The sequence below is a fragment of the Ursus arctos genome, unplaced genomic scaffold (assembly GCF_023065955.2).
Source record: "Ursus arctos isolate Adak ecotype North America unplaced genomic scaffold, UrsArc2.0 scaffold_23, whole genome shotgun sequence".
Taxonomy (NCBI): Eukaryota; Metazoa; Chordata; class Mammalia; order Carnivora; family Ursidae; genus Ursus; species Ursus arctos.
Window position 1 is genome coordinate 8,311,689 of NW_026622908.1, and position 15,986 is coordinate 8,327,674.

Consider the following 15,986-nt stretch of genomic DNA (forward strand, 5'->3'; position numbering starts at 1 on the left):
AAGAATAAATATAGGACTCAAGAAGTACGGGCCTTACCTGTCACTCTGCTTGGTTCCTTTGCTGTCAAAAACGGTGGGAGAGTCTGCCCAGGGCACAACCGCCGTCCAGATGATGCCAAACCAGTCCCCCACTGGAATACAATGCCACTTGCTTCCCAATGGAGCAGAAGAGGAAAACGAGAAAATGTTTAATAGGATATTAAGACCAGACTGCTCCTGGAGCCCCATGATATGGGAGATTCTCAATGCATTCGCAGTTAACACACCTGCTATGGAGAAGCTCGGTGCTTCCACGGGCCCTGTGACTTGGTTACCACCAAGCCAATCACAAGTCCAATCTTCAGGGCAATCTAAGACCACCAAAGAAAATTCCCACATACTAACACTCCTTCCAAAAAGTTCCAGGACACTCTTCCAGAGTCAAATTACTGAAACAACACCTTATTCATGACTAACCAGGAAGGACAACTCAAAATCCAGACCCAGCAGGAAAGAACCCTGAAGATTATCAAGTCCATTCCTCACATTTAGTAAACGAGCAAACTGAGGGCTTGAAGAGACGATGTAATGTGCCCAAGGCCATACGGGGAGCTAGTAGCAGAGAAAATACTAGGACTCACCTCTCCTAATGTCTAATGCAGTATCTTTTCTAATGCACCAAGGTAAATGCAGTGATTCCTAATTACCAAATAAATACATATTTATGACTGCAAGATAGCTTAATAGCCACTCCTTCAGTGGCATGGCCTTTTACTTCCCTATCCGCTGAATCTAGTTCATGTGCCCATGTTCTGAACCTCATACAAATGTGTAGATGACATTTCATGTATTTAATCTACAGTCACTGCTCTGGAAGCATCCTGTGACCCACGGTCCTTTAGACTATAAACAGATCAGCCCGCTTTGTGAAATACAAGTGATGACGACGAGCGAAACACGGTGCCGAAATAAAACAACACTTACCATCTCTTCCACAAATAAACTGCAAGGAGGAGAAAAAGGAAGGAAGGAAAAATTTATAGATTAAAAGAATCTTGTGATATCCAATAAGGGATTAATACTCAAAATATATAGAGAACTCCTGAAACTCAACAACTCAAAAAAACCTGATTCGAAACTGAGCAAAGGACTTGAAGAGATATTTCTCTAAAGAAAACGTACAGAAGGCCAAAAAGCACATGTGAAAGAGGCTCAATATCACCACAATGAGATATCACTCCACACTCATTAGGATGACTATTAAAAAAAAAATAAAAGAGAAGAAATGTTGGCAAGGATGCGGGGTTATTTGGAACCCTTGTGCACTACTGGCAGAAACGTAAATGGTACGGCCATTGTGGAAAACAGCATGGCAGTTCCTCAAAAAATTAAAAATAGAATTACTATATGATCCAACAATTCTACTTCTGGGTATATAGCCCACAAAACCAAAAACAGGACCTGGAAGTGGTATTTGTAACCCATGTTCGTGGCAGCAGTATTCACAACACCTGACACGTGGCGGCAATCCAAGCATCTATCAACAGGTGACAGATAAGCAAAAAAGTGGTCTATCCACACAATGGAATAGTAGTCAGCCTTAAAAAGGGAGAAAATTCTGACACACTACAACATGGATAGACCTTGAGGACACTATGCTAAGTGAAATAAGCCACAAAAGGACAAACACTGTACAATTCTACTCACAGGAGGGACCTGTGTGAGTGGTTGAAATCAGAGAGTCAGAAAGTAGAATGGTAGTCACCAGGGGCTGTGGGGATGGGGGAGGGAGGTTATTGTTTGTGGTTCCACAAGATGGAAAGAGTTCTGGAAACGGACGGTGGTAATGGTCGCACAATAATGTGAAAGTGCTAGATACGCAAAAATGGTTAAGACGGTAAATTTTGTCATGCGCATTTTATCACAATAAAAAATCACAAGGAATAAATAAATAAATATTTTTGAAAGGAGAAAAACGACATTCATATCCACCACTTGCAGCCTAGACATCATTCAGATCCTGACTCAAACAAACTGTTAAAAAATATATTTTTTTAAACAGAAGGAGGAATGAACCATGAGAGACTGTGGACTCTGGGAAACAAACTGAGGGCTTCAGAGGGGAGGGGGTGGGGGATTGGGATAGACCGGTGATGGGTAGGAAGGAGGGCACGTATTGCATGGTGCACTGGGTGTTATACACAAATAATGAATCAGAGAACACTACATCAGAAACTAAGGATATACTGTATGGTGACTAACTTAACATAATTAAAAAATTATTATTTAAAAAAGGGGCGCCTGGGTGGCACAGCGGTTGAGCGTCTGCCTTCGGCTCAGGGCGTGATCCCGGTGTTATGGGATCGAGCCCCACATCAGGCTCCTCCGCTGTGAGCCTGCTTCTTCCTCTCCCACTCCCCCTGCTTGTGTTCCCTCTCTCGCTGGCTGTCTCTATCTCTGTCAAATAAATAAAATCTTTAAAAAAAAATAAAATAAAAAAATAAAAAAAAATTAAAAAGGTAAAAAAAATCAAATATATATATATATATTTTTGAGACAGTCAAGAAAATTTAAACACTGGATACTTGATCGAATTACAGCTTTATTGTTAGTTTTTCGTAAGTATGATGATGGTATTTTGGTAACGGTTTCAGAAAGAGTCCTGATCTTTTAGAAATGTCTGCAGAAATATTTACAGATTAAATGGAAGAGATGAGGACTTACAATTAAGTCCATCAAATGCATAATGGAAACTGCTGCTTTGTAACTGGACAGAAGTGTACACATAAGACTAGCAATTACAGAAAGTTGGTAAGAAAGGGGGAATTAAACCAATAATAGGCAATTCTCCAGTCCTGCTCATTTCTAAAAGGAGAAGCAGCTTATAAAAATGTAATTACTACCATACAACTCAGCAATCGCACTCCTGGGCATTTATCCCAGAGAAATGAAAATTTATGTTCGCACAAAAACTTGTCCACAAATGTTTATAGCTTTATTCTTAATAGCCAAAACCTGGAAACAATCAGATGTCCCTCAATGGGTGACTGGTTAAACAAACTGCATTGTTGTGGGCTGAATTGTGCCCCCCAAAATTCACATGTTGAGGCCCTAACCTCCAGTGTGACTGCATTTGGAGAGAGGCCTATAAGGAGCTAATAAAGGTTAAATGGGTCATAAGAGTGAGGCCGTCTGACAGAACTGGTGTCCTTATAAAAAGAAGAAGAGACACCAGATGTCTCCACCTCTCCATGAGCTCACAGAGCCAGCGCCCTGAAGGACACAGCGAGAAGGCAGCCATATACAAGTCGGGAAGAGAGGCCTCACCAGAGAGCAACCCTCCTGGCACCTTCAGCTGGGACTTCTCACCTCTGTAACTGTAAGAAAACTGTTTAAGCCACCCAGTCTGTGATATTTCGTGATGGCAGCCTGAGATGACTAATTCAGTGGTACATCTATACCGGGGAATACTACTACTCAGCAATAAAAAGGAACAAATTATTGACACACACACCTTGGATGACTCTCCAGGGAATCCTGCTGAGCAAAGACAGTCAACCCCAAAAGGCTAAATACCGTACGATACCATTATGTAATGTTCTTGAAATGACATGACTGTTGGGGAACAGAAGAACGGCTGCCAGGAGCTTAAAAGGGGTGGGGGTGGGTAGAAAGTGAATGTATAAAAGGTATATAAAAGGGGATAAAAGTGGGTGCTAGCAACGGGCCACAGGCAGGATGGTTATGGTGCTGGGACGGTTCGTATCCTGACCGTAGCAAGACCAGCCAGGCTGCTGAGCTACCGGTTCACCTGAGTGTCACCATGGGGAGAAGCTGGAAGAGAGTGCATGAGATCCATTTTATTGCTTACAACTGCACGTGAATCTGCAATTATCTCGAAACTTGTTTCCTCCGTGAGCAACATGAAGCCCCAGGCGAGCATCCGCAGCGAGCTGCACCAGACCCTTCCTGGCCTCCTCCAGCCTCCCCAGGCCGTGGCTGGACTCGTCAGCGCTTGAGCCTAAGCTGCCGCGCCACTTTAGCTTGCCCTGCGAAGACCCCACGAGAGAGGGAGCAGAAAAATGACCCAGGGAGAGAAGAAAGACTCACTGCTCTTCTGCAGGCCTGCCACTGGCACCCTCACGCAAACTGTCAGCCCAAGGTCCGTCACCACCCTCTCACTGTACAGGAGGCAAGCTCACTGGAAGCCTTTGCATTAATAAACGTTAAAATCCGCTAGGAAAGCAGCATAGTTCACAGCAAAGAATGTGGGCCTCAGAAACGAGATCATTCCAGACTCTGTTCCCAGCTCCCTCTTTGACCACCTTATTCCCTGTGCAACCTTAGACAAGCACTCGAGTCTCTCTGGACCTCAGTTTCTTCACATGTAAAAATGGAACTCGTATCACAGCGAGGTTGTGAGGATTAAATGAGGCATTGATGAAATCAAGGGAATCTAGCACCATGCCTAGAACATAATAAGGAGCTAGAAAAGTTCATTTCCTCCCTCCTCATCTGCTAAAGGTTTCCCACATGACTTTGGCTTTATGTCCCCTCTTTCAATCAGAAATGCAGCACGGGAGGACACTCTGAATTACTCCTTAAAGTTTATTTCCTCTAAAGCTCTGTTTCTCCTTATGATGAGCCTATTTTGAAAATAAAAGCCAAATGATCACCTGTAGCAGCTAAAGCATGCCTCAGTCCAGCAGCAATGCAAACAACCTTCTCGCTCAGGAGCTGTCGAAAGAAAGAACAGGACTGAGATCTTAGAATCACCCGTCTGCAAAATGTTACATACTTTATGCCCTGATACAATGCGGCATGGCCCTCATTACGTGTCTGACTGGTTTAGAGTCCCCAACCTCCAACATTTCCATCCCTAAACACCTATATATGTAACCCTAAAAGGAAAACATCCTTTAAAAATAAACATATCACAATGTGTCTCAGGGCTGCAAGGGACCTTCAAGGTCATCCTGTCCAGAGGTTGGCAAATGTCTTCTACAAAGACCAGAAAGTAACTACTTTAGACGCTGCAGGCCATATGGTTTGTGTCATAGTCTCTGCTCTGCCACCGTAACATAAAAGCAGCTACAGACAATACATGAATGAATGGGCATGGCTGTGTCCCAATAAAACTTCATTCACCAAGGGTTCTAGCTGGATGACCTCTTATCTAGTCCAAGCCCCATCCAATGCCAGAACCCCTCCATAACACCCCAGGAAACCATCATCTTACCCCTGCCAAGCAGCTGCTTCCAGTGACGTGGGCTCACTATCCCCAAGTGCCTACTCCATGTTTCCACCATTCCATTCACCTCCTTAGCTGCCTCTAGCCTCTCACAATGCTTTCCAAATATGTGAAGACAGTTGTCGTGTCCTCTCTAAGATGTCTTGTGGTGGTTTTAAAACTAAGTCCTCGAATTCTTTGAAACCCATCCCTTCAAGATGCAGAGCCTAATTCCCCTCTGGCTGAATGTGGGCTAGACTTAGTGACTTGTTTCTAGTGATCAGGATAAAGAAGGGATGAGTGGCCTAGAGACAAGGTGATAAAAGGCACTGAGGCTTCCTGCTTGGCCTCACTCTCGAATCTCTCTTGGGCGAAGCCAGATGCCATGCCTGTACCATCCCACAGATAGGCCCATGTGGCAAGGAATGGAAGCCAACTGCCAGGTGAGAGCGCATGGAAGCGGATCTGCCCACCCAGCCCAGAGCCATCAGCACACGGCATGCAGTCCTAGCTAACATCTTGACCATAACCTCATGAGACCAGCAAAGCTGTTCCCAAATGCCTGACCCTCAGAAACTGAGATAGGAAACACTTGTTTAAAGTTGGGGGTTTTTTTGGTTTTTGTTTTTGTTTTTTAGAGAGAGGGAGACCGTGCGCTCCTCACTCCACCCTCCACGCTACCCCTTCTGGCCCCTCCCTAACACAGTGTTCTGACCATCTGCCATACACGACCCCCTGGATGGTCCCCTCCCCGCTGGCACTTCTACCCCTTTCTTATATTCCAATCATACTGAACTGCTTGGTCTCCCAAGCCCTGATATTTTATGCTTCTACACCTTCGCTCACAGTTCCTCCTGCTGGAATGTTCTTTTACAGCTACTCTGTGCATCTTACCTCAAGCCACCTAAACTTCTACTCAACTGTCAAGGCTCAGCATAAGCCTGTTCTCACTCCACCGCCCTCCCTTAGAAAGAGTTAAATATTCCCTCCTTTGAGGATATACCTGCACCCACCATAGTTTTAACATGGTAATGCATTTAGGTGTTTCTGTATCTACCATGTACCTGCAAACTCTTAAGACCCTCAAATGCTAAGACTGGGTCGTACTCACCTTTGTCCCCACGGCCCAAAACACAGTGCCTACAGTTGCTATTAAATAAATGAATGCATTTCTCTTATATTTCACTTTGGCACATTCCTCCTGTTGTTTGAGAGGATACAGCCTGACAAATGTTTTCACCTCCTGATTCTGTCATCCAACATATTTTAACCATTGTTCCCTTCTGTCTTCTTTAATCACGTGACCTAAGCTAAATTAATTATAACGTATGTAGGTTCTTAAAAAGCCATCTATGTGTAATTGGCAACTGTAACACTTCCTACGACAGGGACCGCAGAGTCTAGATTTCTGTGCATACCATGTGTTACAGACTGAATGTTTGTTTTCCCCTGAAATTCATATATTGAAACCTATTGCCCAATGTGATAGTATTTGGAAATGAGGTCTTCTGCAGGTGATCAGGTCATGAGAATGGAGCCCTCATGAATGGGATTAATGCCCTTATAAAACAGGCCCCAGAGAGTTCCTTTGTCCAGCAAAATAAGTGTCTATGAACAGGAAGCAGGTCCTCTCCAGACACCAGTTCTGCCAATGCTTTGATCTTGAACCTCCCAGCCTCCAGAAATGTGAAAAATAAATGTTGTTGAAGCCATCCAGTCTATAGAATTCTTGTTACAGCAGCCTGAACACTCTAAAACTCTGTGGAGATCATGACAAGCCATCGTAATTCAGCAACATGACCGGAGCAGACAAGTTCTCTCCAATGAAAACAGATTTCCCCCTCTGAGTCAGAGTTTAAGAAAATTAGCTAGATGTGAGCAGCTGAGGTGGGGAAACTGCTTTTACAACCCAGTATATTTCTTTTAATATTCCATACTCCTGGGGTGCCTGGGTATCTCAGTCAGTTGAGCGACCGACTCTTGGTTTTGGCTCAGGTCATGATCTCAGGGTCATGGGATCAAGCCCCGTGCTGAGTGCAGAGCCTGTTTCTCTCCCTCTCCCTCTGCCCCTCCCTCCCCTACACATGCTCTCTGCCTCTCTCTGTGTGTTTCTCTCTTTCAAATAAATAAATCATTAAAAAATTTTAAATAAAATAAAATTCCACAGTCCTATTGTGAGCACTTACCATACAAACTTCATAAAAATGTGTACATTTTAAGTATGATGCAGTGGTGAGAGCTCTGAACTAGGGCCAGGAGTCCTGTCTAGCACCCGTGCTGTCCAGGAGGAAGCCACTAGCTCCATGCAGCTACCAAGCAACTGAAATGTGACTCGATGTAACTAGGCTGAACTGAGACACACTCTGAGTACAAAATGTACACCAGAGTATGAAATAGAGAACATAAAGTATCTCATTAGGAAATGTTAACATTAGTGACACATAAAATGAAATAATAGTTTGACTACATTGGGCTTAATTTAAAAGTTATTAAAATTAATCTCCCCTACACACCACAATATGAGTGAAACTTAAAAACATCATGTGACGTGAGAGAAGCCAGACACAAAAAGCCACATATTGTATGATTCCATTTATGTGAAATGCCCAGGACAGGCAGATACACAGAGACAGAGGAGTGGTGGCCAGGGGCTGGGGGAGGCGGAAGGGGAAGTAATTGCCATTGGGTACACAGTTTCTCTCCTGGTGATGAGAATGTTCTAAAGTTAGACAATGCTGATGACTACACATCTCTGTGATATACTAAAAACCATTAAATTATACATTTTTAAAGGGTAAATTCTGTGGCATGTGAATTACATCTCAATAAACCTGTTATTTTCAAAATTAATTTCATATTTTTCTCTTTACTCTTAAATGGTGCTCCTTAAAAATTCTAAATTATGTATGTGATTCAAAAATATTCACACCATATTTTTATTGGGCACTACTGGCCTACCATTTGCTGAGCTTAGTGTCTTTAGATAAGTCACTTCTATCTGGACCTGTTTCTAACCTCGTTCCCATTATTACTAATTTTAGAATTGTAAAATGTCATTAATGTCTTTGTGACATTTTTTCCTTCATTGTTTTATTTCACAAAAATTTATAATGTGTCTGAGGACTAACAGGTTTTTCACTCACGATCTCCATCCCCCCAAACAACTTTTTACCGGGAGAACCTAGGTTTTCTCAACTTACACTGTGACTAGCCCCTGGGTTTTCAGAGACCCAGACAGTCCCTGAGTCTGGGGCAAGGAAACGCTTTAACAGGACGTGGTCAGTTACACATTAGGTGCTATCCTTACCTCGATGGCCTGGGGAACCGTGCATCTTCGAGGGCCATGAGGAACTCCTAACTGGCCAAAGGAATTGGATCCACAGGACAGAACTTGCCCACTTTCTGCAAAATTCAAATATTTAAATCATAAGCTAAGAAGTAAAGTATCTGTGACCAGCGGGTAAACGCTGAAGGGTGGGAAGAGCAAAGGGAATGAGACAAGGAAGTACGGCCGTGAGTCAGCACACTCAGTCACCACAGTCCCTGCTTCTATGGCTCCTCTAGGAATAAAAACACAAGGCACAGGGCTAGTTTCCCAGATTCCCCATCACACTACCTAATTAATGGCAGCTTATCTGTGCAGAACATTAGCCCGCTGCCCGGCGCTGGGATGGGAGGATACTTACTCCCCACTTTTCTTGTTTCTATGCATCATAATTTTCATTATTTGAACACTCCAGGCCTCGCTCCCTGGCCCTTCCCCATGCTCACTGCTTTCCAGGGGAAAAGGGATAACCTAACCAACTGATGAGTTTGGGAGAAGGAACAGGACACATGTGGCTTGGCACCTCCCTCTCAGGTACTCCAGACTGATGCATAGTAACTGTCTCCCCTACAGAGATAACCTAGTGTTTGCAGAATAAGTTTGGCTCGGAGGAGTGTGGTAGAATACACTTGGCCTGGCCATTAACTAACCCTGTCCTCCAACGTAGGCTTTATCAGTGAAAAGCCAATCGTGTGATCTCCAGCTAGCTGACTGCTCTCCCTCCACCTTTCTCACGATTTGTTCCAAAAGTGAGCAGGAAACAGAGTGTTATCCCCTGACACCCTACAACCCCAACACAGTCCACGAGAAGCACTTCAGAAACGATAGCTATTATTTAGAGTTATTACTACTAAATTCAGCACACATTATAGAACCCCTCTGCAGAAGAGAAGGTGAGCCCTGAGCAGAGTTTTAAGGAAGGGATAAGAGTTCATGAATCAGACAAAATATATCGGAGAACAATGTTCCGCGTGATATTTCTAGAAGGAAAAGCATGGGGAATGTGGAGAGTGAAAGACAAGGCAACAACAGGGATAGGTAGGAAACAATAATTGAAGCCATGTGCTAAAAGCCTGGGACCTGAGCTATGCACATGAGAATTCACAAGGGTGGAGTGGGAGAAGATATGGTCAGAAGACACCCTTGCCAGAGGACTGTGTCCAAGAGGGAATCTAATCAGAAACTCTAGATGGTCTTTTCCATCCAAAATGACAAGCTAGACAGGGCAAAACTACTTCCAGGGAGAAGTCAGCGGACAAAAAGTAACTATTGCTAGCTGCTCCCAAGAGCATTATCCTATTAACCCCTTGGCCATATCCCTCTACATCCTATTCTGCTATCTGGGCTTTGCAGAGACCAAACAGTTCTGCCCAACCATATTTAATTTTTTTTTAAATCCTTCACTGGGGAAAAAGCTGCCCCCACTGTTATGTGCCCTCTGATTTCCTCAAGCTTCCCCACCACATTCCCCCATGAGTAGCCTTTAGCCAGCCTGACTGGTCAGCTAGCCCACGCACGCAGCTATCATGAATTTCTGGGACAGGAAGTAGCCACCAAATCTAGTCCATTCCCCAGTTTCTGGCAAAGAATTTTCCAGCCCAAAATTTTGCTGTTCAAACTCCTCTTGCAAAAGGCACCCACAACTTTCCTCAAAAACCAGAGAGAAATTTGTATGTGTTTACACATAAAGAGCCTTTCACTTAATCAGGATCACCACCATCAAGCTCTTCTCACCCAACGCCCTGAGCTGATAAAGATTTACCCAAGAGTGAACTCACCTGTGAGAATAATGGTAAAATCCCAGCCACAGGCTACCTGTTGGATAGGACAGTCCAGGAGGGATCTGCAGGCAGTAAAATACAGAACATCTTCTGTGTGACCAAGCCCCAATTGCCCGTCTTTGTTCAGGCCACAAACAAAAAGGCCTCCACCATCTACAAAAAGCAAAGGCTTTGGTGATAGTGTACACAGGGGAAATGACAACTGTCAAAGCGAGAAAAAGGATTTCACTAATTAGTTGCAGTCACAAACCCAGCAACTCTTTTCCCACTCACACTAATAAGCCAGGTAGGTTAATGTGCACTGGCCTAAATGGCATAGGGCCACGGCGCTCAAATCTAGTATCTACATGGGACAGTCCAAGTCCTAGAGCAGTGGCCAATCACCAAATTGAGCACCTACTATAACAAGAAAAGCCAACATTCATTTAGAACTCAGAATGTGCCAGATATTATGGTACGAGCTTTATCTGTGGGGCTGATTTATCCTTTAGGCACAGTGCCTAGGGCTCACAATACTTTTAGAGGCCCACAAAAATGTTTTAATTTTATACTCTTTTTTTAAAGATTTTATTTATTTATTTCACAGAGAGAGAGAGTGAGAGAGCACAAGCAGGGGGAGTGGCAGAAGGAGAGGGAGAAGGAGGCTGCGTGCCGAGCAGGAAGCCCAATGTGGGGCTGGATCCCAGGACCCGAGATCAAGACCTAAGTCGAAGACAGAAGCTTAACTGACTGAGCCACCCAGGAGCCCCTAATTTTTCATTCTTTTAAAATAAGAAAAAAATAAATGCAATAATAATGAATATACAATGCTAAATCTAGCCTGGATTAGACGAATCTTTATATCAATGCCGTTGTAAAGTAGAATTCTTAATATTTCTTTATGGAGGAAAGGGTCCACAAAGGCAAAAGTGCCAAGGACCCATGAAAGTCATAATGCAGCCCTCTCACTCACTGATTCTCCTCAACCAGCATTATTACCCCCATGTAGCAAAGGGGAAACTGGCACAGAGGAATTAACATGCTCAAGGCCACCCAGCTAATAGAAGAACCAGGATTTGAACCCAGAGAGTTGATTCCAGAACTCATGTTCTTAACCAAGATGCAATATGCCCTTCTTTGCAATATCATGGCACCTGTAGTACACGTTAAGTACTATCATAGGTACTGCGAAGGAAATTAAGGAAAACACAAAGTTCTTGCTCTCAAGGAATATTCAATCTAACTGCAAAGACTTGTAACTCACATGTCAAAGTTAAATAGCAACACATGATATAAAATGTTATGTGTGTTGCAACTCTGCCACTAATGTGTTTTGTAACCTTAAGCAACCGGTTTTCCTCTCTGTGGGGGCAGGGACCCTAGAAGATCCCTGAAGGCCTTTCAGCTCTTGACAATCTAGAATTCTCTAAGGGTACTTGGCTCTTTCACAAAAAAATGTTTTCCTCTGCAAAATACAAGAGGCTGAAAGATGGCAACATAACACACTAGTGGGAAATGTCTAAATAAGAAATGTCTACTCCAGAAGGATGTTACCTGTGACAACAGCAGAGTGGCCCCCTCCTCCTGTGATCCTCCTGATACACTCAGGTTTACAGAAGTCATTCAGTTGCTGGGGCAAAAGTACGTCTTCCTTATGGCCAAGGCCAAGTTGCCCGTAGCTGTTTGCACCCTAGGGATAAAATAAGGCAAGGATGAGAGTACAGGAACCATAACTGTCAATGTGCATTTATCTGTCCCTATCTTTCTCATGCTGACCTGACTCTCAGAGCCTATAACAGACGAGATTTCATAAGCTCATGACTGAGAGGTTGTTATACGCAACCCCTACTTAGATGGTGGCCACATCTCCAGAGCACCACGATTTCCCCATGAGAGGAGCCCTTAGCATCCACTACTTATCCAAAGATACTCCTTGCCTTCTCCTTCCAAAGCCCCAGCCCACATGTGTCACCTTTGGGGGGCAGCATGGGAGTTCCTTCTGATAAAAGCTAATTCTCTAGGGAGCCTAAGAAAAGAAATAACGAGGGGAAATGGGAACAAAGTGGGTGGGCAATGCACTGGACTTGTCCCTTCCCCTTATGCCCTGGCTGAGAAAACAGGCAATGACTTCTGTAATCAAAGTTAGCTGAGGGCTTTGTGCCCTCAAGCAGGGCACCTCATTGTTATTTCATTGTAAAGTGAAAGAAGTTGGCAATGATCTCGAAGGGCCATTCCAAGTACAGTGTTTTGTGACTCTGAGATTCACATGGTGAGATTCCTGTAAAGGAACAGATCTCCCCTTGGTGGGCAATATGTCTATCTTTGTTATTATGAAATAAAGGTCCAGAATCTCTAATCCAAAACCCTTGCAGCCAGATGTATTTCAGATTCAGAATTGTATCGACTTTAGAAAAGTAATACCGTATATAAATCTTACACACTGCTGCAAGGTTCAGGAGCTGCACCCATAAGCAAAATAGCATTATTTCTGCAGTAAAAGGTACAAATACAGTGAGAAGGCAAAGACTAAAAATAGCATTACATCAGGTCAGTTTTGGGTTTTTTTATTCAAAACTGAAGATAAAGAATTGTAGACCTGCAGGGAGAATCTTTAGATTTCAGAAGTCTTTATAATTCCTTCAAGTATCTACTCCTGGCTGGTTCTTCCCAGATATGAGTAGTAAAACCTTTCAAGTGTGTTTGTTTTTTAAGACACCTGAAAGAGAAAAGGTGATTTAAAATAACTACCCCCAATACATACATACATACAAACTTCTGCCCCTCCCGGTCTATTTCAGAGCTGTACTGGGCTGCAAGGACTCCAGGGTGGAAGAGCAAAGCCATGGCAGGGGCACAGGTCCCAGACGCCCTCAGGGGCAGTATTAGCTGCCAATTACTGAGTGCTTCTCCAATGGGTGGCATTCGCCTTTAATTCTCACGATAACAGAGGAGATGGACATGATCGCTCTCATTTTACAGATGAAGAAACTAAGGCTCAGAGAGGTTAAGTAACTTTCCATAGTTACATAGCTGGGAAGGCAACAAGTCAGATATGCCCCGCTCCTTTCATTATACTATATTGTGTCTCTAAGGATATACGGCGAACTTCAGCCCACAGGTTCCCTGGCAAGAGGTTAACTGTATAACTATATCTACAGTACCCCCATCACTTTATCCCCCTTTTTCTGCTTTATTTTTCTTCATGGCACTCCCTGACATGACATTTGCTTCTTGTTTATTGTCTACCTCCCCTACTAAAAAGTAAACTCATTGAGGGCAGGAACTTTGTTTTGTCCACTGCCATTTCTCCTGCATCTGAAACTGTGCTGGCCCAGGGAAGGTGTACATATATTTTATAGTGAACAGAGTAAAAGAATGTAAGATCTGATGAGGCCCTACCTAGGAAAGATGAAAGGAAAGACATGCACACTGTGGGGAACACATGCACAGGATGTCTCCGTCAGCCCTGAGATCTCTGTGGCTGCCCCATTAGCAGGACTGCAGTCTGCTGAACAGAAAGTGAGAGAGACTTGAGGCTCAAATTATGGCACTCAATTTCTATAATGCAGCAAGAGGCCCAAAATCCAGGCTAAAGCAAAACAGAGGAAAATTTAATACAGCATGTTACAGCTGTATTTGCCTCCTTTCCTTACAAACACTTCAGACATATCACACACACATACAACTCCAAGGAGGTAAATTTCCTTGTTATGGGCTGAATTGTGTTCCCCTAAAATTAATCTGTTGAAGCCCCAGCCTCCAATATCTCAGAATGTGACTATATTTGGAGATAGGGCCTTTTAAGAGATAACTAAGTTTAAACGAGGTCATAAAGGTAGGGCTCAAATCCAGTGTAAGAAGAGAAACAGGAATGCTCTCACATAGAGAAAAAAGCCACATGAGGACATGGTGAGGAGGCGGCCATCTGCAAGCCAAAGAAAGAGTCTTCAGAAGAAAGTAAACGTGCTGACACCTTGTTCTTAGACTTTTCCTCCAGAACTGCAAAGAAATAAAATTCCATTTTCTAAGACCTCCCAGTCTGTGGTATTTTTCTATGGCAGCCCTGGCAAACTAATACACCCCTCCACACATTTTATGCAGCAGGAAGGCCAGCAGCCCTCCAAGCAGCAGAAGGGGCCATATCTGACACGCCAGACCCCAGCCACCTGCCTGGGGAAAGCCAGAACCAGCACCCACCCCAGGCACACATTCAATCCCCAAATCCATCCCCAGCTCAAGTGCCACCTCAAATGTAGTACCCAGCCAGCCAGACTACCTCAGGCCACACTGCCGGCTCCCTCCTGCCAGTCTGCTGCTTTACGTTCAACAAGTGCTGCCTGGTACTAATAATTACCTTTGTTCGACTAGTCAATACATGTTCGTTTTAACAGTAATATAGGTGTTATCCCACTCCCTCAACTGGAGAGCTGGGTCTTTCACTTGTATGTTTCTCTCAAAAGACCAGGCACACAAAAGGGCCTCATTCATTCATTCGTCAACAAATATTTGCTAGGCACAATACCCACCCTTATGATGCTTACATTCTAGTCAAGGAGACTGACATTAACAAATTCTACCACTCATTACAATTGTGATATGGCCTTTAAAGAACAAGACACTACGTCTGCTTATTCCCGTGCACCTGTCTGGTCGGCCGCTTGCAACACACCCCTGTGCAAAGACCCTCCTCTCTCCCAGCCAGGACACATAAAGATGACCCCGTCTCTCAGTGCCTCCGTCAAACTGACACCGGCGCAAACTCCCACGCCAATACAGGCAAGATCCGGTCACAGAAGAATATCAGCAAACATGCAGGATCTCGCCTTGTGTACGGCCCACCATCACAGGCCTGGCATCAAAGGATGCTCCCGCCAGGCTGGGGTGGGGGTGGGGCTGGGAAGGGGCCGGCATCCTCCGGGCACCAGGAGGGTGACCGGTACAGGTGGCCCCACAAGGCTCTGGGACCGGGCGATCCCTCCACGCCGTCTCTCCCGGCGCTTTCTGGGCCCGAGGGCTCTCGCGGAACCAGACACTCTGCCCAGGAGGCAGATGCTTCCCGCTGCGCCGCAGCCCCTCGGGTCGGTACCCCACCAGCCAGCAGGCCCCTAAGTCACCCGTGGGAGCCCCTCCCTCCCAACCCTCTCCACCTCAGGCCCCAGCCCATGGTCCTCCAACCCAGAGCCTGGCCCTGACCTCTGCCGACCAACCCAGGAAAGCCCACGCCGAGGCCGCCAGCTCCCGGAACCTCCGCGCCCCCTCAGTCCCAGCGGCCCCGGCCCGGGGGCGAAGTCACGTACCCAGGCGAAGAGCGCGGCCGCCGCAGGGGCGGCCTCGGAGGCGCACGGCTCGTGCTCCATGTGGGGCCGCTCGGCCGGCGCTTCCGGGAGGGGTCGGGGGTGGGGCCCGTCAGGGGAGGGATTAGTGACTGGGGTGTGGGCCCGACGTGGGTGGGGCCTGTGATTGGGAGGGGCCGGCGCGGGGGAGGAGTCTGCAGCGAAGGCGGGGCCCTTGTTGGGGAGGGGTCTACGGTGGGGAAAGGGCAGGCACGGGGGAGGTGTCTGTAGCGGAGGCGGGGCGGACGTGGGAGAGGGGTCCAATGTGAGGGGGCCGGAGCGGGGGGAGGGGTCTGCGGTGAGGGCGGGGCCGGTTCTCGGGAGGGGGTCCGTGATGGGGCGGGGCGGGGGAGGGGTCT

General features: G+C 45.5%; 1 protein-coding gene across 7 annotated transcripts in view; it reads right to left on the minus strand.

Moving 5' to 3' along the window:
• Positions 1-15,688, minus strand: part of SERGEF (secretion regulating guanine nucleotide exchange factor) — a 217,328-nt gene extending 201,640 nt beyond the window's left edge. For 6 of the 7 annotated variants that reach the window (XR_008961034.1, XM_048214753.2, XM_057317090.1 and 3 more), the window contains exons 1-6: positions 15,592-15,688; positions 11,849-11,984; positions 10,313-10,468; positions 8,517-8,611; positions 4,656-4,716; positions 38-151 (exon numbers count right to left, since the gene is read on the minus strand). Coding sequence is in view for 6 of the 7 variants with exons in the window: in XM_048214753.2 (XP_048070710.1) it covers positions 38-151; positions 4,656-4,716; positions 8,517-8,611; positions 10,313-10,468; positions 11,849-11,984; positions 15,592-15,651 (622 nt within the window). In the remaining variant the exon portion in view is untranslated. The remainder of the gene's footprint in view (positions 1-37; positions 152-4,655; positions 4,717-8,516; positions 8,612-10,312; positions 10,469-11,848; positions 11,985-15,591) is intronic. The other variant, XM_048214758.2, reaches the window with a different exon arrangement.
• Positions 15,689-15,986: the final 298 nt, after the last annotated feature.